Source organism: Lagenorhynchus albirostris, chromosome 10 (genome assembly GCF_949774975.1).
Source record: "Lagenorhynchus albirostris chromosome 10, mLagAlb1.1, whole genome shotgun sequence".
NCBI lineage: Eukaryota > Metazoa > Chordata > Mammalia > Artiodactyla > Delphinidae > Lagenorhynchus > Lagenorhynchus albirostris.
Window position 1 is genome coordinate 65085008 of NC_083104.1, and position 27154 is coordinate 65112161.

Here is a 27154-nt window from a genome sequence, read left to right on the forward strand (position 1 = left end):
ACGTTTTCTTGGCAGTGAGTCGAGGCTCTGAGGGACTGTTGAGAGAAAGGGCCAGCTGGTAGTCGTGGGGTGTGAGGTCACTGTGCCAGCAACCCAGGGAGGTTGGAAAAAGATAAAAATGAGGGAAGGGGAGTTAGAGAATCCAGACTGGGGTTGAGAGTGTTGGCTACCTTTCTCCTCTTACTGTATCAGTGAGGTGACTAGCCTGGCCTGGGCATTTAACAAATGGTAACTTGTTTGTTACCCGGCCCCTCCACGTGTCAGCTCTGTGCAAGTCACCATGTGGCCTCTTAAAGAAACAGTATGAAATGGGGATCTTACCTTTATTGGTCCTATAGTGTCTCTGGGACACACCATAAAACAGCTAATTGGGAAGTTACAGTGCAAGCACAGTGTGTTTCTGGGCCAGTAAAGTATTAATTGTTGGGGGTAGAGAAGGAGAGATAGACGATGTCTCCAGCCCTGGTGGTACAGGCCCAACGGGACTGGTGTGTTTTCCATCTGGTGGCAGGGTCCTCGGGGGCTGATAGCTCCGCAGGCAGCAAAAGGGGGTGGGGGAGAGTGTCTGATGTCAGGCACCAAATTCAGTTGCCAATCAATTCCAGAAACATCTCCCTTCAGGTTCCCATTTGCCCCAAAAGAAGGTTGGAGAAAGGCAATCTCTTTCCCTTTCTCCTCTCAGGCCTCAGCTTATGACCAGACTGATTCCTGTTCCCCTGATGTTTTTGCAGTGAGAGCCCCTGAAAATGCCCATTGCTTCTCACTCGTGCCACCTCCTAGGAGGGAGGCTCCCCACGGGCCTCAGAGCCATGTTGCACCGAGGCTGTGGTTCTCCTTGGACCGCCTTTATCCAGCGCACTTCCTGGGGCACAGAAGACCCATCAGAACCTAGGGAGGTATTTCTCCGCGCAGCAGCTGTCTTCTCCCCCCTGCCCCTGTGACTCCCAGTGTCCACGGAAAAGCCTAGTATGATCTGAGTTGCTCCTGGCAGCCAGGTTATGGTGACCGGAGTGGAGCCTCTCTGGATATAGAATGTCACTTCCCGTTGCCAGCCTGTGGGCATCCGGGATCCTGTGTTCCTAACAAGCAGATGGGAGAGGGCCTTAGTGGCAGGATTCCTAGTGTTTGGTTTTGGTTCTGTTTTTAGCCATACAGGGAACACATTTTATACAGCCCTGGTAGGGGGGGAAAAAAAAGTCTGAATGGAATAATTCTGAATACTTGCTGAAAATGGAATATTTCCAAGCACTTTTTGAATAGATGAGTCCATTATGGTGATAACTTTCAGGCTTTACTTTACTAAACACAAACGTGAGCTGAGCTCTCTATAGAGTTCATGTGAAGCACAGTATTTTTTTTTTTTAAAGATTTTTTGATGTGGACCATTTTTTTTTTTCTTTTTCTTTTTTTTTGCGGTACGCGGGCCTCTCACTGTTGTGGCCTCTCCCGTTGTGGAGCACAGGCTCTGGACGCGCAGGCTCAGCGGCCATGGCTCACGGGCCCAACCGCTCCGCGGCATGTGGGATCATCCCGGACCGGGGCACGAACCCGCGTCCCCTGCATCGGTAGGTGGACTCTCAACCACTGCACCATCAGGGAAGCCCGATGTGGACCATTTTTTAAAGTCTTTATTGAATTTGCCACAATACTGCTTCTGTTTTGTGGTTTTTTGGCCCCGAGGCATGCAGGACCCCAGCTCGCCTACCAGGATCCAACCCGCACCCGCTGCATTGGAAGGCAAAGTCTCAACCACTGGACCGTCAGGGAAGTCCTGAAGTGCAGTATTAAAGCATGGCCATTTCCCATCTCTCTCGAAAAATGTCATGGATCCCAAACAACAGAAGAAGAAGAGAATGTTGAACTGTTCCCTTCTGCTACATTCCACCTGCATCTTCCCCTGACATTCCCCTGAGATGCAGAATGTTTCTGGGAAAGCAGCCTAATCAAATTGTTTTTTAACTCAAGCCTAAATGGTTAAACTACACGAAGTGTGTAGATCAGAACGGTATCTGTCTCCTATGACCGCTCCTCTGTGTCTAGACTGAAATGACCATATTCCCCCTTCGCTGGTTCTGGGCCCCCGGGGTGTGGCAGGGGGAGGTGATGAGGTCCCGCTCCTCCCTGTGTCCACGGACTGGCTGAGGGGCTGGGTGGGGACCTGCCAGTCTCTGCCCGCGCAGGCCCGCTTCACCGCCACTTCCCTCCTAGCCCTGTGCTTCCACCAAGGCTGGAAGAAGTCCTGGGTTGCAAGCTGTTGGAGAGCTCTCAGTTCCTCTATAAACTAGAATCTTCTCAGCTGGACTTGGCTACTGCCGTTCACAGAAAACAAAACACACTTTCTAGTTTGGATGACATTGGTTCTGAGAGTTCCCCAGCTAGCAGTTCCTAGCTGGCCTGCAGGCTGAAGCACCCAGGGGGCTGTGGCAGCTGAGCTTTTCACCTGAGGGTGACCCCTGGGGCAAGCAGGAGGGAACGGAGCAGAGAAGCAGCAGCAGCAGAGGAGCAGCAGCGTGTCCAACCCTGCTCACTCTGACTTCCAAAGGTCCTTTGGCAAAATGTCATGGGTTGAGCAGCCAGGAGATACTGATTGGACAGGCCAGCCAGGGCTTTGGGTGTTAGGTGATTATGGTGATAATGAAATATATAATGTAGGGCTTGACTTTATTTCAAAAGACACCTTGGAGTCACCTTCCATTTCAGTTTTTCCCACCCTGACACTCTGTGTGGCCTTGGGAAAACAGCTTTTCATTGTTGGCTCTAAGTAAATGTAAACTGCTCTTTGTCTGTCTGTCTGTCAGTTGCCTCTTTTACCATGAGCCAGGACCAGGGGGAAGAATGGCAGATTAAACATGCTTGATTCCATCTGTCCTGGTGCTTGCAGTGGTGATTCTCCCACATTTACCCACTTTGGCCTGGAGGAGGCATCCAAAGGCTGGTAGAGCCATTCCAGGGATAAGGACCCAACCCCCCATGTAAGAAAACGTTTCCTCACCTTAAGCACCCTACTTTTCTCCTGTAAATGCAGAAAAGAAAAAGAAGGCACACCAACAGATACCTGTGGAGTGCCTGCTCGTTGCCCAGCTTTGAGGCTTCTGAAATCTGAATGTAATGACTGATGTGTCATTTAATGCCAGGTTGGGCCTTGCAGCCTGGTGGTGGGGGAGAGTTTATCTGGAAGGTAAGAGCTGTCTTCACATATCCCTAAGCCTTTCCTGTGGAAGAGGAGATGAAGTTAGAAAAAATGTTTAAATCTGTAGAAAGACAAACGTTATAACTTGGCGCTTTATGCAAATAGGGTGAAATGACTGGGAGAGTTAGCAAGTGCCCCATCTCTGGAAGGTCTTTAGCAGAATTGGACATGGCGTGGGAGTTGGGATTATATGACCTGTGAGGTCCCTGCTGCTAACTCAAGATTCTGTGCCTGGAAGGACTCCAAGAGATCACTAGGATATCTTAGAGATATCCTTGCACCTGGGTTCAAAGATGTATGTGAAACAGTATTCATTGTAGCACTGTGTAGAAATGAGAAAAGATTGGAAACTCCACACGTGCCTGTCTGAAGACTGGTTCAATAAATTATCATATAGCCTTACACGGGATGACTATACCTCATCCATTAAAAAAAAAAAAAAGATGTTCTTTATGAACTGTGGCAAGAACTCCAAGATGCATTATTAAGTGGAAAAACAAGATGCAGAACAGCATATCAGTATGCGGGGTGGTGGAATACATTCATATATTTGCTTAATTGCAAATAGATCTGAGGGATACTTGAGAAACTGGTTATACTGGTTGCCTCCAGAGAGAAGAACTATAGGCAGCTGGGAGACGGGAGTAGGAAGGAGACTTTTCTCTGAATAACCTTTTGCCTGTTTTGAGTTTTGAATCGTGTGGATGTATTGTCAAAAAATAAATATAAGTAAAAATATGTTTTAAAACTTTAAAAATAAGTTTTACTAGGTCGGAGCACTGCGGACAACAGAGGGGAAGTGGGAAGCAAGCTAACCTTTTATTGAGCATCTACTATGAGCCAGGTCTTTGGCCAGATGCCTATGTACATGATACTTTTAATCCACACAGTCCTTTATGGGAGGCAGTATCCACCCCCGATTTTATGGATGCAGCACTGCGGCATTGCGGGGGTGGGGGAGAAGTACCCTCCTGGCTGGCTGGGTCGTTGCCGTGTTGCACCTGAAATGGGCAGGGCCAGAGAAAGGGATGCTCTGGAGAGGGCTGGAGGGAGGGGGCCCTTTTCTTTAAGGGACACTGCAGACCTGCCGAGGCACTGCCTGCTTCTGATGCCGGCCTCTGGGCTGCCGGCCGATAAGTCGAGGCACACCCTCCGTTTGCTGCACGGGTCAGATGTGTTGTTTCCTTTGCTTTTGCTGAGCTCAGGGATGGAGTTCGCAGTGTGCATTAACAAGCAGTTAGGTGACTGCTAGAGGAAAAGACCTTCCTGTGCTCCCGGCTGCCAGGGGAGAGGTGGTGCTTACCCTGTGTTGTTCTGGTGGGTGTCAAAAGTGCTGCCTTTGCCTGCCAGCTGGAGGCTGGCTGGAGAGCTGTTATTTTTCTGACTGTCAGACCTGAGGCTCCTTACTTTCACTTAGAGGAAGAAACATCCAAGCCCTGGTACAAAAGGTCCTCTTTTCCTTTCTTTGGAAAAAGAGCAGTGAATGAGCTCATTACCACTGCAACCCAATTGGGGTTGGGGGGGGGGGCTCCTCCTCGCTGTCTGGGCCTGCCCCTAGCCAGGTTTCCGGGAGCAGGGGGCTTAGATCTGGCCCAGGGTGACCAAAGCCAGATGGCTGGGACAGGTGGTCCATACAGGGGGCAATGCTGGAGACATTTGGATGCTTTGAGACCAGCTCTCTCTGCTGTGGTCTAGAGGAAGGACAAGTATCTGCACCTCTTCTCCCCTGAATGCAGAGCTGCATCCAGGACTGACGGCCTCCAGGGATCAAATGATCCTCCATTCAGCGTTATGTGCCCATTCAGGTGCTCTAGAAAATGTCTCCACCCCTCAGAGCTGGCAGTCATGCAATAGCAATTATCTGTTGAATGCTTACGAATTGCCAGGCACGGCTCTAGGCGCTGGGGGTATAGCATGGAACAAAGCTGGCAAAGCCTCTGCCCTCATGGAATTTAGATTCTGGCATGAGCAGTGAAGGGTGCCAGCACTGGCCTGCTCTTGCACCCTCTGCCCAGTTTCCGCTGGGTCTGAAAGAGCTGGAGGGTGGGGGGACTGACATATAAATTGCCTTGGAAGGGAGGCTCTTGGGCGTTTCTAGCAGCTGAGCTCCGATTGTTACCCGCTCACTGCCTTCAGAGCTCGTCTTTAGACCCTACAGGGCTGTGGCCAGAGAAGAGCCTTTCTTGATCTGAGCACCGTGAGCTCTGAAACCTTGCAGGTTGGTGCTGGACCTTGGAATCGTCTGGAAGAGACCCGGAGGCCTACCCCGGTGTGTGCGCTGACGGTGAGCTGGCGATGTTTGACTCGAGCCTGACAGCCTTTCCTTTTTGTTCCTCTTTTCTTCCATCTCAGATTGAGAAGATCATGAGCTCTATTGGAGAAGGGATCGACTTTTCTCAGGAACAGCAGAAGATCTCAGGTATGGTACCAAGCAGCCGTTTTCCCCATGGAGCACCACCCTCTGGGTCCCTTCTAGCTCAGGTTTTTCTCTGACGCAGAAGACAGACATTTGGGGGGTGAGAGAAGTCAGCCTCAGACCACGTCACTCTCTTACAATTTGGAATCTCATGTGTCCACACAGCCCATCTAGCTCTTACTTTAGGAGCCATGACTCCTTTTACATAGTGGAGGGGAAAATATACAAATTGAATTTTAGGCTGTCTATTAGGAAGCCCTTTTATAAAAAGTGAACGATTGTCACTTATTCATCGTTGTTTTCATAAATGTAGGCTTTCTCTGATTGGCTTAATGTGGAGTGCTCCTCGTGTTGGTCTCCCAGCTTCCCCGGCGGCTCTGGCACTACCTCTTCATGGGCACGTGGCTTTCGTTCACCTGATCCATGGCAGCGGCAGAGCGCTGGGTTGGACTGTTTAGCCTGCATCGCCTGGAAGGGTTGGCTCTGCTGTTTCCTCCTTGTGTCTGTTTCTCCACTTTTCCATTTACTTAGACACTCATCATTTTTACTTCAGATCACTGTTACTTGGGGTATTCTTTTCATCTCAAAGCCCTACAGGTGAGACCTGCCTCCATTTCCTTTGTTTGAAACAAAGGAACTAGGGAGGCCATACCTGAGCTGTTTTTCTTGGTAATAGAATTATGGTTGTGTTACTTGCTCAGGTGAGGTGACATCTTAAAGGTGCATCCAGAGCACCTGTTGCACCCCCTCCCCCAAGCATCTGAAGACGGAACTGCCACCAGTTCATCTGGGCTGAAAGCAGCTTGGGACCCTGGCCTCTTCCCCTTATTGGGGAAGTGCCTCTCTGCCCTGAAGGGGTGGCTTCCTTGTTCACTTAGGAGGCTCCATCCAGGATTGACCTGTAAGCCCTGAGTGACACCTCTAGTTCCTCCATGGGCCTCTGGCCCTGGCAGGAAGTCTGAGGGATGCGGGCAAGTATGCACGTCAGGGATAAAGTTGCTGCTGAGGCCATGGGGCTTGTGGAGAGAGCGTGGGCTCTGGAGCCGCAGCCCTGGTTCACATCCTGATTCTAGATACCTGTGTGTCCAGGGCGAGTCGCTTACTCCCTCCGAGCCCGCAGTTTCCCATCTGCAACATTTGGATATAGTACTTCTCTTATGTTTGTTAAGAGTGAGTAATATATACAAACACTTGAGCTAAAGAGGTACTCAGTAAGTAGTAGTTATGCTCATTTTTCTCCAGGAAATGATTAGTTTCTCATATCGACAAACCTGGAGAGGAGGGGCGTCTGCCCCACTACCTTGTCTCCCTCCACGCTTTTTCCCACTGTGTTCCTGGAGACACCCCCCTTCAGCCCTGTTTCCCTGGGCTCTAGCAGAGAGGGTCCGGTTGGGTTGGGCTCATCTTTGCCAGTCTTGGATCATGCTGAGGGTCTGCACAAGTGGCTCTTCTGGCTAAGAGTTTGTGGCTCTCTTTCCAGGCACTTGCCTACACGCAGTCCGGGGAGCTTTCCTTCTGTTGTGGTTTGCAGGCTTTTACCAAGAGCGTGTGTTTGTTGGAAATAGATGTTCAGGACCGAGATGAACACTGTTGCCGCGTGCTTTAGGGGCAGCAGGTATGGGTCTGATGCAGTCAGCTTTTGTGAGGCTGATTTCTGCTTCCCTGTACCCCTCTGCATCTGAGGAGCCTACATCAGTTGCATGTGCTTGAGAGATTGGGGCAGAATCAGGCCATTACCTCCTGGCTTTGATAAAACAGGAGATGTGGCAGCCCTTCTGGAAAACACTCTTCTGGAAGAGCCCTTCTTCTTGGAGCTGGTGACACTGAGCCCTTTCCTTGCCCTGTGGGCCCCACTTTCCAATCCTCGCCCCCCACGAACTCATGTGATTGGCAGGAGTTGGTCCAGCTACCCCCCTAGGTTTCTGGATCCCAACACACAGTTTTGTTTTAGCAGCATTGAGTTGAGCCATCCTCCATACCCCAGCTTAGGAAAGTCGAGGGCGGGCACAGGAAGGTGGCCATGAGCAGAGGGTGTGTCCACCCGTGCTGCAGAGTCCCAGCTCGCAGTATCCGCATGGCGGCCAGGCTGTGAAGGATGGAGAGCGTGGGCTCAGGCCTGCCTGTGAGCTCTGTCTTCTGTCTGATGGGTCAGGAGGGGGCTCTCCCCAGGACCTCGGGGAACACCAGCCTTCCGCTCAGACCAGAGCAGATTTCTTGTTTATTCTGAATGATCATTGTCAGAGTTCATGTTGTGCTTGGGCTTCTGGATCTAGGCGAAGAGGCCTGGGCTGTGGGGTTGCCATCCTGGGAGGAGGAGCAGGCGTGCCAGCCAGCAGCCCTTAACTAAGCATGGGATTGCCTGGTGTGACTGGTTTTGCAGAGGGTTGTGTCCTGAAGTGCCCCAGTATGGCACTTGAATCTCACTCCTCTTTTGGGCTGTGGGCCTCCTAGTGGCCAGCTCTGGAGCTGGTTACCCGTATCCTCAACAAGCATGTTTTACAACTCATCCCACTGTCTGGAGTCCAGGGAGGGCGAGCCTTCCCCCTGGCCTGGGCCACTCTGGCTGCTGTCATCAAAGACCTGTTCTTTCTAGCCAGCAGAAGAGAACGCTTGATTGTCTCTTGCTGAAGCCAGCCGTTTAGCTGTTGAGTAGCTGTTAAATGCAGGCTCCTCTAGGGGCCTGATCTCCCAGCACACAGAGCCCCTTCTTCACCAGGGCCACCAACAGCCTGTTGGGCTGCAGGTGCCTCCCAGCACTTTTACAGGGTGACACGTGGTCCCTGGGTTTGTGTCTCTGTACATGTTACGGTTTTTGTCTCCTCAGCTGTACTGGGGGTTTGGTCCTGGTTTCCCCTTGTCCTTGGTACCTCTCCTCCCATGTCTTCCTCCGCCAGAGAGTGAATGGCCTGCCCTGGGCCTGGCACTTCTCTGCTGGGCTCTAACGGCCTGGAGAGAAGTCTCTTCCCAAGTTGTTTGGTGCGCTCACCTGAGGACTATCAGTTGTAATGTCCTTATTTTGTCATCAGTTTTTGTGATACTGCGCGGCTTATCTGCCTGGCAGAGGTACAATCATTCCTGAAGTGGGGGCGGGGGTCACTTAACCCGTGGGCTGTGCCCTCAGGACAGTGTCCCTCCTCTGTCCCCTCTCTGGCTGTCCTAGAAACTATTGGCCAAAACTACAGAACTGTTCCTTCTCTGTTCTCTCTGATAAGCTGTTTCCAGCCCCTGGAGCTGGAGGTAAAGTTTGGCCATCTCTGCCTTTTGTACGCGTGTGTATTAGGCAACAGCAGATATTGGAAAATCTGTCCTTTTGCTCCGATGCTGGTGCTGCTGTCTCCTTCTCCCTCGGTGGCAGAAGCAGCAGCTTCTGCTGCGATGTCCGATCCCTGATGTATTTCCCTGAGTATGGAAGGGAGGAGGGTGGGCAGGGGAGGAGGGGGGGAGGGCCAGACGTTATGAGAGCGAACAAGGACTGTGGAGCCGGGAGCAGGCAGCGTGAGAGCCCAGGAGCCTTTAGACAAAGCATTCTGCTGCGGTTCTGGACACGCACACATCCACCAGCAGCAGGCCGGGCCACGGCTGCCCAGCCGGGGGATTACGAGCAGGAATGAATCAGCAGCCGGGGGACACTTGACATCAAGGGCATACAAGAGCCCACCACTTAGGTTCCTGGAGCAGACGGCCCCACTCCAGGGCAGGGGAGCTCAAGCAGCCCCCAGACTCGGCATCTCGCAGTGCTGCTGCAGTGTGCATTGGGACCCTGACCACCATCTGTTCAGCAGAGGACAGAGGAGAGGGGGAACCTGGGACAGTGGGTCACCAGGGTCTCCTAGACAACCAAGCCACTTGGCCTTGGCCTGCCCCAAGGGGCAGAAAGTGCCGGGAACAGCATAATGACTTTCACCGTGTCAAGAGTTCTCCGGAGGTGACGTTTTTATAGTTGGTTCTTCTTTTTCCTTCCTTGCACCTCTTCTTCCCTTTTTCCTTTTTTCTTCTTTTATCTGTTCTTGCCCACGAGAACTGGAGAAGTAGGTGGGGTTAAGGCTTAGAACATCCAAGGTCTGCCCGGAAGGGCTGAACTTTTTTCCTCCCTGCACCAGCATGCTCCCCTGTCCTACCTGAGGAGCGGAGCAAATGCATCTCCTCCCCTCCCTGCTCATCCTCAGAGGAGGACAGCAAGCTCCGGAGACCCTGGGAAGACAGTTGCTGTCTTTATCACTCAGCCAAAGAGAGAGCAGCGCAGAATGGGAATAGACTTGAGCCACCACAGCTCAGCTGACGGAGGACCGCTTCCTTTCTCTCTCCTTTATTGGGCTGGGCTTTGTCTTCTTTAGCCAAGAACTGGATCTGCCCGCCTGCTTTCCAGCCGAGCAGGCAGGCCAGTCACGGGAGCAGCCAGCCACCGTCGGAAGAGGAAGATGAACGCCCAGCCCCCGCCACACAGCCCCGCCCGGGAAGGCGGCCCCGCGGACAGCGGCCTGGCCGGGGAGACGCCCCGCTCGCCGGCAGCGGCAGCCGGAGTCTAGCTGGGGACCCGGCTCCTGGCCGGAGCTCCGGCCCATGCGCGCACGCACCGCGCCGGCTTGAGCCTCTTAGCACGAAGTGCCGGTGGCCATGGTTTGCTTGTTCCGGGACTGCTGGGGAAAGACAAGTAAAAGTCTCCTTTCTCCCCGTGCTGGGTTCCTGCTGCTTGTGTTGCATGCGCTGGCTCCCCGTGACCGTGAACGGAGTCCTCGCTGTGGTCGCTGTGCCTGTGTCCCTCCACTGCATGAAGAGGCGCGCTTGCACCTGACCGGCCTGTGCTGCAAGGTCGCGGGACTTGTCCCTCGTCCCTGGCCCCTTCTGGTGCCCGTGGGGACAGACTTTCTGAAATACCTCCGAGGAGGCGGACGAGCGCCGACCCGGAGAGCGTTGGGGCTTGGCTCCCCCGATCCCTGGGCAGCGGCCGTGCAGGTGCTGCAAGGCCCCGGAGCAGCAGGACCCAGGGGGGTGCGTGAGTGGGCCGTGGCCACCCGGTGCCCCTGGTGCACCCACTGAGGAGGGGCCGCGGGGCCACCGCTCTCTCTCCTCTAGTACGGAGTGTGGCAGCTTTATGGTAATGACTATGATGTGGCAGTGCCATCTGTCTTCCTCTGAGTGCCGCTGCTACCGCCTCAATGGTTTTTCCCTTTTCAAGCGTCTGCCGATTCCTCTCTCGTCAGGTTCGCGGCCGCTGGAGCAGAGCGTCGGGGAGTGGCTGGAGGCCGTGGGGCTGCAGCAGTATGAGAGCAGGCTGCTTCTCAATGGCTTTGACGATGTCCGCTTCCTGGTGAGTGTCCAGACCCCGGGGGAGACGCTCCCTGCTGCCCAGGCTGTGCTAGAGTTGGAAACTGTACGTAGATCTTTGTCTCGGGGAAGAGGGGGCTGCATGGCTTAAACCCGGGGCGCTCAGCTGAGTGTCGCCTGCTTCCTCAGCTCCGCTCCGGACACGGCCCTGTGCGGAGAGCTCTTTGCAAGTTTGCGTCCAAGAAGGCGTGTCTCTGATGCACCCATTGGCCCCATCCCGGCTCTCTTTCAGACACCAGGCAGTGGGTGGCTCCGAGAATTGAGGTGCACGGGACAGCCGGGTCCCCCTGGCAACTCCCCTTCCTATCTCAGCCGGACACCAGAAGTTCCCTTTGTTCCCCAAAACTATGCCGTGGAGCCCATAGTCACTGAAGCTGGGAGCCTGGTCTCCCTCAGGAAGGCTGAGTGTCTGGCGGGGCCGCGGCCTCAGGGGTGGCCCAGACGAGAGGCTGAGCTGGGGGTGGGAAGGATTGCTTCCTTTTCTGAGCTATAACTTTGCGCGCTCTTCTTGCAGAGCACAACGGCTCAGAGAAAAAGAAAAAAACCCAATGTCTTTTCTCAGGCTCCCTGTGGAGTAGGGGCCTGGCTGGGACCCTGGGCTCTGGATCCAGTGCCCCCTGTGTCAGTCCAGCAAGCAGCTCAGGGTGGGCTGCCCATGACCATCCCTCTCCTGGAAGCCCTCCCGAGATGTCCTCATGGGTTGGGTCCGGGCTTTGGCTCTGGCTCCCAGCCGGGGCAGGTGTTGAGTGCAGTGGTGACGACAGAGCTGACACGTCTTGTTAGTGCTCTGTGTGCGGGCAGTTGTGGGACAGTGGTGTGCATGTATCCACTCATTGACTCTCCCAGTAGCCCTGAGATGTGCGCTCTTATCAACATCTCCGTTTTCCAGATGCAGAGCAGTGGAGTGCCTCACTCACACCCACAGCTCTGGGAATTGGTGGGGTAGGAACGTGCGCCTGGCATCTGGGTCCGGGGGTCCTGCTCTAACCACCGTTCTGCACGGCCACTTTCTTACTCGAGGATGAGGGGAGCGGGAATGGAACCGTTCATATGCTTTAAGTTGCCCTGTTGCACGTGTTATGTCAGGAGCTGGTTTGAGGCTCCTCCTTGATTCCTGGCGGGCCTATCCCCCACTCTGACAATTCCCGGAACACAGTCCCGAGTGGATGCTGAGTTGCGTTCATTCCCTGAAACAGACCTCTGACCCCCCCAACTCCCTCGCTGCCATGGTTGAGGGGCGGTGATCGGTCAGCCCAGAGCTCCCCCACCCTCTCCTGTCCAGAGTGGGTCTCTGTGGGCTTCTCACCAACAAGGTGGCATTGGGTGCCTCCTGAGTAGAGGGCCACCCAGGGAGCTGGCCTGGGGATCCCAGGGGGACCCTGACTGGGACCGCTCACTTCACCTGGGCCGTCTCCATCCTCAGGGCAGACAGCGAAGGCTGCTGCAAACCACCTTTCCAGAACCAGCTTCGGGCCAGTTATTTTTCAGCTTTTAAAAATCTTAGGTTTTAAAATAACAATTTTTTTTAAGTTGAACTGAGTATATTTATAGTTGTTATAAACTAATCCCTGGCTCACCATGTTCTATGGGGAAGGCTGACAAACCCAAGGTGGAGGTGGGGGTTCAGCCAGTGAGTGAGGACACTTGGTGCTGGGTGTTGAGGGGCCTTCCCTCTCCTAGCGCTGGCCATCAGATGGGCAAGGGAGGGTGGCCGTGGATGTCACAGAGTGTCCCCTCCCTATGCTTAGGAATCTTAGGGGCTGAGCTCTTGACTTCTCACCCCTCCTTCTGCTAGTTTGGAAAGGCTAAGGTTCCTAAGCCTTGAATATCAAGACTCCTTTAAAAGTGCTTCCCTGTCACCCCTGTGCTCAGATCGGAAAGTAGCTGGGCGGGCCCTGGGCCAAACATCCATGCAAGACGCAGGGCCTCTGTTAGAACGCGTCTGTTTCTATTTGGGAAGGGCACTCATTGAGGGAGGCCAGCAGCTCAGTTCTTCCAGGGCCTTCCAGGCCTCTCTTGCTGCTCTGGGTGCGAGCTGTTCCTCTCTCTCCTCTCGGTTCTGGAGGGGCAGCTGGCAGGCGGAGTCTGTGCAGGAAGGAATGCTGATTACACCGCAGCCTAGCCTGTCCCTTCTCAGACCTCGAGTGGCCTGAGTAGCCATGCACAGTATCCTGGGTAATTGCATGTAAGTTGCCAGATGGACTGCAAGGCTAATTAAGTTTTAGCAACCAGAAAAAAGAGGAAGAAAACACACAAGAAGGGAGCATTTTTGTTTAGAAACATTCCCTCCTTGCATATGGTATAACTTACATCATGTTAGCTGTGGTATTATCCCCGTGTGGTTTGGTTTCCAATAGGCTGTAAATGTTTCCCTTAGTTTTGAAATACCCTGGAGACTCTTCTACAAGATGCACAAGTGGCTCCCAGGAAGCCATCCAGACTCTAGATGTAGTAGGAACATCTGGAAACTGACGGCTGCTATGGAATCTCCCTGTGGCGGGCTCCTCCGAGCTGTTGTGGGAGGATAGGGCATTTGAGGGGGGTCGCGCAGCTCCCTCTCAACGTGGAAGGGACTTCAACATCGTGTGGTCTCATCATCCCCTCTGTGCCCGAATCCCCTCCAGATGAGCTCTGCCGTGATGTTTTCCCAGTAACAGGTTCTCCACCTTACAAAGGCATAGCCCATTCACTCTCTGCATTGCTTGGGCTGGTTTAGAGCATTCTTTATATTGAGCCAAAATCTGTTTCCTTGTGGCTTCTGTCCATTGAACCAGGTTTACCTTTTGGGGCCACACAGAACACACTTAAGCCCATTAGAAAATTGAAGACCTCTATCACGGGCTCCTGGGTCCTATCTTGTCTAAGCTCAACACCCTCTTTCTCTTGGCTCTTCCTCCTGTGATGTGATGACTGAGCTGGACCAACAAGGATTGCACCTTGAACTTTATTCACACCCTCTTGTCTGCAGGCAGAAAGGGCCTCTGATTTGCACAGGGCAGGGGCAGGGCAGCGTGATCTGCCAGGTGCTCGCTCCCAAGGCTGATGGGACTGACCCCAGACCCTGGGAGAAGGGACGGGGAATCAGGCTCACACATCTGCCGGCCAGCTCACCACACTGGCTCGTGCATCAGAGCCAGTTCCATTTTTTTCACCACAAATCTTGTCCACAGGAAATGGGCTTTCTCTGGAAAAGGGAGGAAATGCAGTTAATCAGCGCGGAAGGAAGGTGATTTGTGGTTGGCAGGTTTTCAGCTCACGCGTGCTGGTGCAGGTCTCTGTATCTGGGACTCGGCCTGCCCTCCCTTTACGGAAGTGTTCATTGAGTAAATGGTGGTGCTTCTCACGCTGGGGTATGATGTGGACATTTAAAAAGGTTTTTAAGACTGTCTGATGTGGAGAAACATTCACCTTGGAGTGTTGAGTGAAGAAATTGAGACACAAAAATCCATGTGCAACATGACCTTAATTTTCAAAAAAAGAATACATCTAGAGGTGCAGGGAGTGAGCCAAAATGTTTTCCACAGTCAGTTATCTCGGGGATTATGGGTGGCTTCATTTTCTTTTTTTTGGAGTGAAATAGATTTTCTGCTAAAATCATTAAGAAATGATTTCCATTCATTTCTTACAATGAATGGATCTGAAATCAGAAAAGCAGATAATGTAGGAGCCTTAAGGAACTTGACAGATGAGCTGGGAGAAGGTAGCACACAAGCGCGATAGTAACAACAGAGCGGCCGAGTGTTAAGTGCTGCAGCAGGGAGGAGGCCCTGCGCTTACCCAGGGTTCACCGCCTGCCGGGCACTGAGCTGGCGTCCAGCCCTGGGGCAGTTGTCCATCAAGTCGCAGACGGGGCCGCTGGGGCCCAGAGGGTGGAGGCACTGCCAGGAAGTGGCAGAGCTGGGACGCTAGCCCAGATCTGTGCAACTTTGAACCCCTGGGTTCTACTTGCTGTCCTGAGGGTTTTGTAGAGGCCTGCAGGACTTGGAAAGACTCCAGGGAGAGGCCCACACTGTCTGTGGTGAGGGGAATTGGCTCGAGGTGCAGAGAAGGGCAGGGCCCTGACTGGGCAGCAGAGGTGGGCTGGGCCCGACTGCGAGGAGCCTCGAAAGCATGCTCTGGGGGAGCCCCGAGGTCTCTGAGCCCTGGGCCTGGGAGGCGGGGTCCTGTGGCTGTGCCCTCCCCAGGCAGAGCTTCCCGGGAGTCATGGTGCCCCTTGACAGCAGGGTGGAGTGGAGAGCAGGCACGTGGGAGGTGGTCGAGGCTGGGTGTTGGACAAATTGAAAGCGGAAATGAGTCTGGCAGCAGGTTCGGGATGGGCTGGAAACAGAGACTGAGCCGGCAAGCCCGCTGCCTCTTAGGGGCAGCGTCGGGGAGGCCTCGTGCTCCTCCCATCCATTTATTTCTTCACAGGCTTCTGCCACATGCAGGCAGCCTCCCCCTGTTTTCCTGTCTGTTTCTGAGACTGTGCCAGCTGGTCCCACGAGTGGGAGAGAGATGGCAGGTGAAAAGGACCAAGCCCTGCAAGAGCTAAAGGCGTAAGCTCGGCAAGGAGGTCCTTCTTTATTGGCTTCCCTGAAGCTTTCCAGCCAGGTCCCCAGACCCCCGAGCTTCCCTTCCTGCTCCTGTTCCCCAGATTAGCCGCACTCTTCAGCCCCGGAAGCCGGCTTCATGTGTGCAGCCGGCTGTGCCCTTGGGTTCCTGCCCTGGCTCCCCACGCCACTTCCTCACCGCAACCCTCCGATGTCCCTCCCTTTGTCTTCTTTCCTCCCCGTCTTCAAGGGGCCGCTGCGGGCACTGCTGTCAGGTTGCCTCCCCGCCTCGACTTCTCTGCACCAGCTCTGGCCCATCTCTGCAGAGCACTCTGGGAGCTGACTGCTCAGTGGGGTGTGGGTGTGGTAGGGGTTCCTGGGCCCCAGCGTGTAGCAGGGCCTGAGAGGGAGAGCTCCCTCAGCCGGGTCATTGGAGGGGCGGTGGAGCTAAGGCTTTGAGAGGAATGTTCTTAGACAAGTGTGGATCCTGCCTCCCGGACTAAATTCTGTGGTCACTTAAGAACTTAGCTCCGCAGTGTCCCAGGAGTTGAGGTGGTTCCTCGTCTCTGCTGGGCCCTTGAACCTTGAGACAAGAGCCAGGCTCCCTTTGGACCCCTTTCCGGGCGCGTGTGCTCTCTTGCTCTCCCTGGAGTTATTCAGAGTGACAGCGGCTGGAATTATTCAGCATCCAGCTCTATGTGCCCCCGGTGCTGCTCTGGCCTTCTCCAGTCCCCTTCACAGTGGAAGGGAGTTTGAGAACTATTTGCATGTCTGTCGATTTAACTAACTGCACCTTAGAATGGAACTGGACTGGTGAACACATCCTGTTGATGTAGCTTCCAGTTGCTGATATCCCAGCGTGAGCAGTAGCAGGGGGTCCCGTGCTGGCATCTCAGCACGTTCGTTGTGTTTGGTTAGTACACGCCCCCCCCCCCGCCACCAGTGTACAGGTGCAGCGGTGCAGGGGGCAGAGCAGTGGGGCCCGTGTGTCTCTGTCAAATGTCAGTTATAACTCAGGTGTCCCCGGGCATCCTTGAAGCCCATCTGTGGACTCCTGGGGTCCATGGACAGCACTTTCAGGACTCTGGGATTAAGTCATTGGCTCCAGGCTGCTCCTCAAGCAGACAGCTGAGCTGTGGCTGGAAGCTGGGTCTCCTGGGCCCAGAGCAGTGCCTTCGCCTCCCACTCTGGTCCCCATGCCCCCCTTTCACCGGAAGATGCTGAGACTGGGCCACAGGCTCAGCACATCCTTCAAAGTCAGAGCCAGTGGGCTAGGCCAGCGCATCACTCGAGGTGCCCGTCGGGTCAGGCAGACCATTCCATCCGCCCACTCTGTGTTGAGGGCTGTTCTGCAAAAGGCTGGCAAAGGAGCTGGTGGGGCCCAGACCGCAGTAAGCTCTTGGCACTGGCTTGGAGCTACCGGAGCCCTCTGGACCTGCAGCTGCCGCCACCACCACAGGCCAGCAGCAGGCGTTCTTGCCCTCCACCCTCAGGGAAGGGCCAGGCCCGCGGGCAGCTGGCTGAAGCCACAGTTAAGGAAACTGGATGGGGCAAACCTTAGGAAAAAACACGGGGTTCTAACTACTCGCACTGAGAACCAGCTGAGAGTCGGGAGACCTGGGCTTCCTCCAGGCGCCCCTGTATGATTTGGGGCAAGTTGCTCTGCTCCCTCCCCGTCTGTCCCTGTCCCATGGAATCTCATTTGACTGCTTCCTTCTGCACATAAGCTCTGAAGGGGGCACAGTGTTAGCTGTGGTGACACACAGCAACGATCGAGACTGACTGTGGCCTTGGCCGTGTGTGGGAACGTAAGGTGGTGATTCTCTGCAGCGGAAGCAGAAATCGGCTTTGTCCTCAGATCCATGAGGTTAAAGCCTGCTTTGGGTGGTCTCGGATCCAGGCCCTTTGACTCTGGCTGACCTGGGCTTGGCTAGTCTGCACTGGTGATTTGGGGGTGAATATGGCATCTTGACCTCAGATGAGGCCTCAGAAAGGCAGGTGTTTGGGGGTGACGAGCAGCAGATGGATGGAAGGATGCTGCTTCTGGTACAAAGAGAAGGGGGACACTGGGGACCTGCCTGGGAGAACAAGGGTCACGAGGGGTGTTGCCTTCCTGAACGCAGGAGGAGAGCCGTCCCTGACAACCCTTCCCTTGAGACTGACAGGGGAGAGGGGTCTGGCTTCTGGAACTAGGAGCTGGTAACATTTGCACTTCATCCTCGTCTTCTTGGAACCGGTTGCTCTCTGTCACCATCGAGTTCTATCTCTCCAGCTGAGGACATGGCTGGGCCGGGTAGGGGTGGGGATCGTTAGGAGAGCAGGGGCTGTGGGTCAAGCCTGAGCTGCTCCTGTTACTGAGGCTGGTGAGCTTTTTATAAGGCCACCCGTGAGCTGGGGGAAGGTGTCAGTTTGGGAAGTTCTATGACCAAGTTCCAGGGAGGCAGGAGTCAGCTGGGCCAGGCAGCGGTGAACAGGTGAACACAGGAGGAGCCAATGAGCGCCGGTTCCTGTTTAACCTGGACAGGCAGGTGGCTTTGTTCCTGTTTATAAGGTTCTGACTTTGTAGGGGATTTGAGCCCAGTTCTTATCCTTTATACCACAGCTGCCTTGTGTGGTGCACATAAAGCCCTCAACCCCTGGAGGAGTAGATATGTGATGCTTCGGGGAGCATGGCTTCTATTTTCCATCATTATTAAGATTTTTAGGCCACAACAGTGAGCAGCAGAGCCCTGCCCCTCCTTGCTTCCTCTTCCCTTTCCCAGTGCTCCTTCCCACTCTCCCTGGGCTGGCCCGGGTCTGGGGCTATGGTCTGGGCGAGGAAGACTCGTGTGCTCACCCCTCTCCCTCCTGGCTCACCCACCAGTGTGCGCGTGTGGTCACTGCAACCCCGGCCTGGGAAGGCGGTCCTGGCTCAGGCCAGGGTCCTGTGCCATGTTCAGTGACCCTCCCCCCAGATGACGATGCCCACAACAACTCCGTCACTGTGGCCAGTAACATGTTCTGGGGATGGTAGAAAACTACGTGCAAAGGAGGAGCCAAAATGTCCAGTGGCGGGTGAGATTATGGGATGCCCAGGAACTAGAGAGTGTGCAGTGGAAGCAGGTGGTTACGTGTCGCGAGGAGGTGTGTGCACGCAGTATGTCAGCATGTGGGAAAGCAGGTTAAATAAGTCATACATATACCACAATCCCAACTTTGGTTTTTTTTTTTTTTTTACAATAAAAGCTTAGAAAAATACACTGAAATGCTAGAAGTGATCCCAATCTCAGTTTTTAAAAAAATATTAAGCCACTTAGAAGAATTCATCAGAATGGTAACCCTGGGGTGTTCCCCCCCCCAAAGGTAATGGATTTATAAGTGGCTTTTACATTTTTTTTGTACTTTATTAATTTTCAGAATTTTTAATAATAGACTTATATAACTTTTCTACTCAGAAAACAATTTTATTTATTTATTTTGTTAATATGAGGGAGAGTTAGAAGCAGGGCCCAGTGGAAATCTACAAAATTCTGGAAGGCAGAGAGGCAGCATAAGTATCACATTGAAACAGCCAGGACCCAGGGAAGCTCTGAGCTACCCCCTTGGTGCACAGAGACTCTGGAGGATGCCTCGGGCCCAGGTGGAGATGTGGGGGCCTCTCGCCCGCCCACCGAGCTGCTTGTCTGCTTAAGGAGCTTTAGCTGCTCAGGCAGGTGCCACAGATCAATACAGCCATGCGTGTGGTGAGTATTGGCTGCTCAGTTCACTCAGGCTGGTACTTCCCTCATCCTCCCACCCTTCCTTCCCTTGATTAGAGAAATCTGCTCTAAAGGTCTTTTTTTTTTTTTTTAAGAAAATAGTTTTGTCTTTCTTATTCTAAGTGCTAGCTCCCATTTTCTCAGTGCTTTTTAGCAATTAGAAGTTTTTAACATTTATACACTTGCCAATTTTCAATATTACCATAAAATAAAAATTAGAAAATAAGGTAGAAAATTGAGTGTTCTGCCTTGAAAAACAAAAAAAAGTTTAGTGTTTTATCCCAACGTTGTATTCTCCTTCACTCTGTACATTCCACTTTCCCATTCTTGGAGATAAAAAATGGGGTTAGAAACTTGAAAATATGACAGACTATACAGAGCAAGTAGCTGGTGCCACACCTACCTGGTTGCCACAGCATTTGGGAACTGAGCCCATGACTTCAGGAAAATGATTAAGTAGTTGGAAGCGTCAGTCTGATCCGTGTTTCTAGCTGATGAGGACGTCCTCTTGAGGAAATGCCAAATGCCCTTTAGGCTCACTGACTGTGGTTGCTTCTGGAGAGAAATTTCATCAGGGAGAACACTGCTAGCAAATATTCCCAAGTTCAAGTATGGGATTCACTTGGGAAGAGGTCTCACGGATCGGCAGCTAAATGCTTTGTGTCCTGTGTGTCTCATGTTTACATTTAACCATTCCCAATTCGGAATGGCCTCCCTGAAGACGTCACTCCACTCATGCACTTTCAAAAACAGCTGGAAGTTTCTCTAAAACCTTTGATGACTGGGACACACCCACACAATATCTGAATTTATTTCCCTCAATTTGAACGTCATTCTTCAAATTGAAGTTTGTTTTAATTTTTTGTTGTATTTAATGCTAACCACTAATATTTAATGTTTTAAGGTCTTAATTTGCATTTTCATGTGCGTCCAGGTTGAGCCCCCACCCCCAGCAACGCACTTCTCCCAATTCCGTGCCTCCTCTGTCTGGAGCAGCTCTGCTCACAGCCCCTGGCTCTTTGAGGCCCAAGAAAGGACTGGGAGGTGGAGAGGAGAGGGAGGGGCTGCAGGGGAAGCACCAGTGCCAGGCTTTTCCCCTGAGACAGAATCAGGCCGGGACAGTAGCTCTGTCCCATTCTTTCTCCCCCAAGAGAGGAGGTTTCAGCCTTTGTTTTTTTATGACTCCTGGCAGGAGAAATTGCTGAGTGAGGAGAGAGAGAGAGAGAGAGAGAGAGAGAGAAAGAGAGAGAGAATACTGAATATGGAAATGAGGCTGGGGGGGGTGGGGCAGGTGGAAAGTCTGGAAACCACTGCTGAGAGAGGAAACCCTGTTCCAAGGCGAGTGCAGTTTAGCTCTGCTCTGCCCAGTAGTCACGCTTGCATCAGAACATACAGGCCTTTGCTCAGGTGGAGGCCAGGTCCTGCAGGGGCTGATACGGGCCGTGGTGGGGCCAGGGCAGGAGAGCCCAGGTGCACCGTCTCCTAGCCTGCTTTTCCACACGCTGACATACTGCACGCACACACCTACCCAGGAGGAGGAGGTGTTGTGGCATTGCTCCCACCTCTGTGGCTGGGAACCCCCGCCCTCCTGCCCCCTCTCCCTCAAGGACGGAACCCAACCAAGCCAAGTGTCAACTAGTTGTGTTTCAGATTTCGCTTAGGCGGATAAGCTGTTCTACTTGATGAGCTCCCTAACTATTCACTCGCTAGGAACTCGGAACAGGGCCTGGCACATAGTCAGCTCTCAGTAAACGTTAGTGTGGTAGAAAGTAAACAAAGCAGAAGTCCCTTTTCCCCATAAACCTCCTCGTGTAAAGGTTTCTTCCTCAGTCAAGAGGATACAGTAACTTCCAGAATGTTTCTTGCCTTTGAGGATTTGGAGCACCTTATAGTCACCACGCAAACTAATCCCACAGAATGTAGATGTGGCAAGTTCAGGAACTCAGGAGGACCCTGCACTGAGCCCAGGACGTGCTGTGGCAACTGTTTGCTTTGATTTTCCATCACATCCTTTGTTTTGGTTTTGTTTCCATTTGCCTCTTTCTCCTCAAAGCTGCATACAGTCCCCAGTTCTCTTGACTGGGGGCTCTGCTTAATGAAGGTCCTGTCCCCATCTGGATCTGGTTTTCCTGGCTGTCGGCCTTCAGTCCAGTATTAATGTTACCCTAAAAGCTTGTGAAGGCTTCTGAGTAAATGTTGGGGTTAACAGTGGGTGTTCACAACGTCACCGCAGTGACACCCTCTTGGAGGTTCACTTGTCAGGTCCTCACTGAGGTGTCCTCATCATCAAGTAGAAAGTCTGGGCAGACAGCTCCCCTCTCTGCTTTTCCCCATCAGCACACCCTAGATTTGGGCCCAGAATGACTGCAGGAACTCGGCGTGGTGACTCCTAGATTCAGGGGTGACTTGGGATCTGGTCAGACCTGGAGTGGTGCCAGGGCCCAGGGGACCTTCTGCAGGCCCAGGGCTCCCTAGTGTCCCAGCAGAAGGTTGTGCGTGCGGCCTGAGCAGGGAGTCCAGTCTGCCTTCAGAGCCATCTTCACCTGGAGTCTCTTGAGCTTATGGCTTGTCCTCTTTGTGTCCTCTATAGGGCAAAATTTTTGTCACCATGCGCAGGCTCTGGGGAAGCTCTCACACCAGCAGTCACTCCAGCTTGGGTACAAAGGTGAGGCCACCAGTTGGTCTGCGTGAGCTTGCCTGAGTTATTAACTTGTCTATCTGTAAAATGGGCATAAGTAATACCCACCTCAATAGAATAAAAAGTCCAGAAAAAGTCTTGGAAACACAGGAGTTTAGGGTACCTCAGAAGTCATTTCATATCAATGGGAAAAAATAGCTCATTCAAGAAATAAGACAGCCTGCCTGGGAAAAATATTAAGTGGATCCTGACCCTTAAAACTTACATCAAAATTAATTCCAGATAGATTAAAGATTTGATTGTAAAAAATGAAACTGTAAAGTTACAGGAAGAAAATTGAAAAGAATTGTTTTAAAAATCCTGGAGGGGGAGATCTTTCTAAGGCTGACAGAACTTAGAGAAGCTCCACGAGAAAAGTGGGTGTGTTCAGGTGCAGGCTGATAGGTTCTGCATGAGCAAAGCCAGCATAATAGTCCAAAGACAATGACAAACAGGAAAGACACGTGCCTAACTCTTCATAAAGGGTTAATTTCCTTACTGTATAAAGAATTCCTACAAATCAAATACAGAAGAGACCAACAGCTCCATAGATAAACATGCAAAGGATTAAGTGAGTGATTCCTGGAAAAGGAGCTGCAGCTGCTCTGCATGCCCAGCCCAGAACCGCGGGGACATGAGCATCGGGCTGAACTCTGCCCCAGAAGTTACTGATGCCCTCTGGGCCTCAGCTTCCTGAGATGTAAAATGGGGTAACAGTGGTCCCTATTATTCAATGGTTTAGCAGGTGCAAAGCATGGAAAACATGGAGGAGGGCAGTAAGTGCTATGTAAGTGCTTGGTAGATAAAATGTGAAAAGATGCTTGAGTCCATCTATGAGCGGGATGATCTTGTGATAAGAAATGTGCAGTGGTAAGCCACTTCTGCACAGTGCTGCACTGATAGGAGTATAAATATCTGTCAGACTTCTAAATACACATACCCTTTGACCAAGCGATTTCTGTTCTTTTTTTTAATCCTTTTTTGAAAATTTTAAATCAAAATAAAATTGACATGCAATATTATATTAGTTTCAGGTGTACTCATAGTGATTTGACATTTGCATACATTATGAAATGATCACAATAAGTATAGTAACCATCTGTCCCCATACAATGTTATTACAATATTGACCATATTCCTTATGCTGTATATTACATCCCTATGGCTTATTTATTTTGTAACTGGAGGCTTCTACCTCTTAATCCCCTTCACCTATGTCTTCCCCCCACCACCTCACCCAGTTCCCGTCTGGCAACCACCTGTTTGTTCTCTGTATCTATGAGTCTGTTTTCATTTTTTAGAGTCCACATATAAGTGAGATCATATGGTATTTGTCTTTCTCTATTTCGCTCAGCATAATGCCCTCTAGACCCCATCCACACTGTCACAAATGTTAAGATTTCATTCTCTTTTTTATGGCTGAGTACTATTCCTGTGTGTGTGTGTATACACCACACCATTCATTCATCTGTCAGTGCACCAGTTTACAGTCCCACCAACAGTGCACGAGAGTTCCCTTTTCTCTACATCCTTGCCAACACTTACTTGTCTTTTTGATAGTAGCCATTCCGACAGCTGTGAAGTGATATCTTACTGTGGTTTTGATTTGCATTTCCCTAACAATTAGTGATACTGAGCATCTCTTCATGTGTCTGTTGGCCATCTGTATGTCTTTGGAAAATTTTCTGTTCAGATCCTCTACCCATTTTTTAATCGAGTTGTTTAGTTTTTTTATGTTGATTATATGAGTTCTTTGTATATTTTGGATATTAACCCTTTATCTGATACATTGTTTGCAAATATCTTCTCCCATTCAGTAGGCTGCCTTTTCATTTTGTTGATAGTTTCCTTCACTGTCTGGAAGCTTTTTAGTTTGAAATAGTCCTATTTGTTTATTTTTGCTTTTGTTTCCCTTGCCTGAGAAGACAGATCCAAAAAATATTGCTAACACTGATGTCAGAGTGTACTGCCTATGTTTTCTTCTAGGAGTTTTATAGTTTCAGGTCTTACATTCAAGTCTTTAATCCATTTTATGGTATGAGAAAGTAGTCCAGTTTGATTATTTTGCAGGTAGCTGTCCAGTTTTCTGAACACCATTTATTGAAGAGGCTGTCCTTTCCCCATTGTATATTCTTGCCTCCTTTGTCATAGATTGACCGTATAAGCGTGGGCTTATTTCTGGGCTCTCTGTTCTGTTCCACTGATCTATGTGTCTGCCAGTGCCATACTGTTTTGATTACTGTAGCTTTGTAGTATAGCCCGAAGACAGAGTGATGCCTGCAGCTCTCTTCTCTCTTGAGAATGGTTTGGCAGCAATCTCTCTTGATAACCACCATAGAAAAGATGCACATACAGGGAGGTTCATGCAGCACCATTTGTAAAAGCAGAAATTGGAAACAGTTGTCCTTCAACGGGGAACTGGTTTAGCAATTTATAATATGTCCATAATCTGGATGATTATGCAGCTTTAAAAGAAGAGACAGGTCTCCATATACTGAGTGACCTCCTGTATATACTAAGTAGTTAAGAATGAGGTGTTGAACAATGTGTACAACAATCACATTTGTGCGAAAATGAAGCATGCACATGTGTGTACGTGCCCAGCTGGGCTCTGGAGGGACATCCAGGAAAGTGGTAACAGTTGCCCTTGGCGGGGGTGGACACTGTGGCTGAGGGACAGGGCAGAACCCATGATTTTTCATGTATCATAATCTGAAAAAACCTATCTTGTGACACCATTGTGAGTAATAAAAGACACCATGATAGGGGTTAGGAGTGGTGAGTACAGTCAGACTGCCTCAAATCCTAGCTCCACCATGAGATGTGTGACCTCAGACGTGTTTCTGACCTCTGTGTGTCTGTTTCCTTATCTGTAAATTGAGGATTCCAGTAGAACCTAACACAGGATTGTGAGCCTGAAATGGGATGGTGCAGAGAAAAGCTTTCCGTCCCTGTCACTCAGCAAGAACACAGCAAACACCAGCCATTCTCCTCGTCGTCACTGCCATGCTGGGCTTCTTCGCTCTCAGCTGCTCCCTTGGGGAGAACTGCCCCACGTGGGCTGAGCCCCAGCCCCCCCCTCCTCTCTCAGGCAGGTCCCCACTTTGAGACTCCTCTCCTCCTCGGGGTGAGGCAGGCTTCTTGGGTGCCTGCCCCTGCCGCCGGCCCAAGGTGGATGTTACTGCCGCTTTAAATCACAAAATCACATCTGTGAGGAATCTGGGGATTAATCCTCCTGTTCTTCACCTTGGGGGGTCATGAAACCTGCTCCCAGGAAAATGCACATCAGCCCAGGTGGGTGAGGGCCTGTGCCCGGCCCTGCCTGCTCCAGCCCGGGTCAGCGCCCTGGGAGCCGCTCGGGCTGGGCGGGCAGCCTGGGCAGGTTTGTCTTCCTGCTGCATGCGGCTGCTTGCTGCCTGGCCTGGCCTCGCGGGGCGCCCTGGGGCTCGTTCTCTCGTGGTGCCTGTGGCGAAGGAGAAGAACGTGGTAAGGGGCCATGACAGGCTGACATGACGCCCTGAGGGAGCCAGCGGCCTTGTCCAGGAGGCCCTCATGTTCTCCTTTCTGCTCTTAGGGGCCTAATGTGATGGAAGATCAAGACCTGCGGGAAATCGGCATCAGTGATGCACAGCACAGGCGGAAGCTGCTCCAGGCTGCGCGGTCCCTGCCCAAGGTGACCACCGACAGTTCCGTGGCCTCAGCCTTTGCCAGTGGCGGGGCGGGGCTCAGGGGATGTGCAGGTCACTGTGGGGGCCTGCCCCTCATCCCGGGAGCCCCAGCGGGGAGGACAGTATCCTGTTTACTTCTTTGCCACATCCCAGGGCCAGCAGAGCACTAGGGACAGTCAGGACCTAGTCCGGCCTCAGGAACGGCATTGCAGGCATCTGCCTGGCGCAGAGCCTGGTGCCCACAGGCTTGGCCTGTCGCCTGAGACCAGGCCCTCCCCAGGAGGCCCGGGGCCCTCGGGGCAGCAGAGGAAGCAGTCTCTGCCCCCTGGGGAGCTGTGGCTGGTAGGCCTGAGCCTCTCCTCAGCTCTGCTGGCGCAGAGTCCCCTTGTCTCTTCCACTTGCCCAGAGCTCAGGAAGCACTAATGAGTCCTAGCAGTGAGGCCAGTGGCCGCTTCACAGACACACACCATTTTCTTGTCCTACCAGGTCTGTGATCTTGTCAGAGCACAGTAGGGGCCTCCACAAACCCTCCTCCCCATCTAGCCTTACCTGATAGGGCACCTTTCCCAGACCTGGGGTGCCCTGGCAGTCCCCAGATGGGGCCCGAGACCAGAGCTGAGGTAGAGAAGGCTGTGTGAGTGGAGCGACTTGGGGATGCTAGGACACAGGCCCCTCGATGGTCCTCGGGAGCTGTCCCATACCTACTCCAGCCTCAGCCTCAGCCTCTGTTGTGGTCTGAGTGAACCGGCCTGCGTCCCCATGGTCCCCAGGGTCCTCGTCCCAAGTGCTGAGATGTTAGTCCCGCCTCCTGCCCTCGCCCCACAGGTGAAGGCTCTGGGCTATGATGGGAACAGCCCCCTGTCAGTGCGCTCCTGGCTGGTCTCCCTGGGCCTGCAGGACTATGTCCCTTCCTTCCTGTCGAGTGGCTACAGCTCCATTGACACTGTGAAGAACCTCTGGGAGCTGGAGCTTGTCAACGTGAGTACAGCCCTGCTGTGAGTGTCCCTGGGCTGCCAGCATGGCCCGTGGGGGTGAGGGCTGGGGGCTGGGGGCCCAGTTGCCGCCTGACCTTCCTCTCCCCGCCCCTGCCCAGGTCCTAAAGGTGCACCTGCTCGGCCATCGCAAGCGCATCATCGCCTCCCTGGCAGACAGACCCTACGAGGAGCCGCCCCAGAAGCCCCCCCGGTTTTCCCAGCTGAGAGTGAGTTGGGGCGGGTGGGAAGGGATGTTTGTATGTGCTGTGTGTTGTTAGGAACTGAGGAGAATTCTTTGGGAGTTCTTCAGAGACAGCGTCACCTCTGCAGTCGAGGAGCAACTGATCCCTCCCTTCCCAGTGTTGGGGCCAAATGTTGGCAAAAGTAGGAAAACAAATATCCAAATCCCAGACGGCTGGGGCCACGTCTGAACGTCCGGTTGAGCTGTGCCCGGGGTGGTGGGCAGGGGTGGGTCAGAGGGGCCCCCTCTCGGGCAGCCTGACGTGAACCCGAGACAAAGCCTGGAACACACGGAGGGACCAGGGCCCTCCCCATCTTCTGAAGGAAAATCCCTGTGATTTTAAAAACCTCAGAGATGCTTTGTTGCTCAAGGCAGGTAATCTCTGACTGAAAAGTGG

At 52.5% G+C, this 27154-nt stretch overlaps 1 protein-coding gene across 7 annotated transcripts in view; it reads left to right on the forward strand.

The window, feature by feature from the left end:
* ANKS1A (ankyrin repeat and sterile alpha motif domain containing 1A) overlaps nt 1-27154 on the forward strand; it is a 189789-nt gene that overhangs the window by 153151 nt on the left and 9484 nt on the right. For all 7 annotated transcript variants that reach the window (XM_060162640.1, XM_060162634.1, XM_060162638.1 and 4 more), the window contains 5 exons: nt 5543-5609; nt 10808-10914; nt 25449-25547; nt 26368-26520; nt 26636-26743. In XM_060162640.1, the coding sequence (XP_060018623.1) occupies nt 5543-5609; nt 10808-10914; nt 25449-25547; nt 26368-26520; nt 26636-26743 (534 nt within the window). The remainder of the gene's footprint in view (nt 1-5542; nt 5610-10807; nt 10915-25448; nt 25548-26367; nt 26521-26635; nt 26744-27154) is intronic.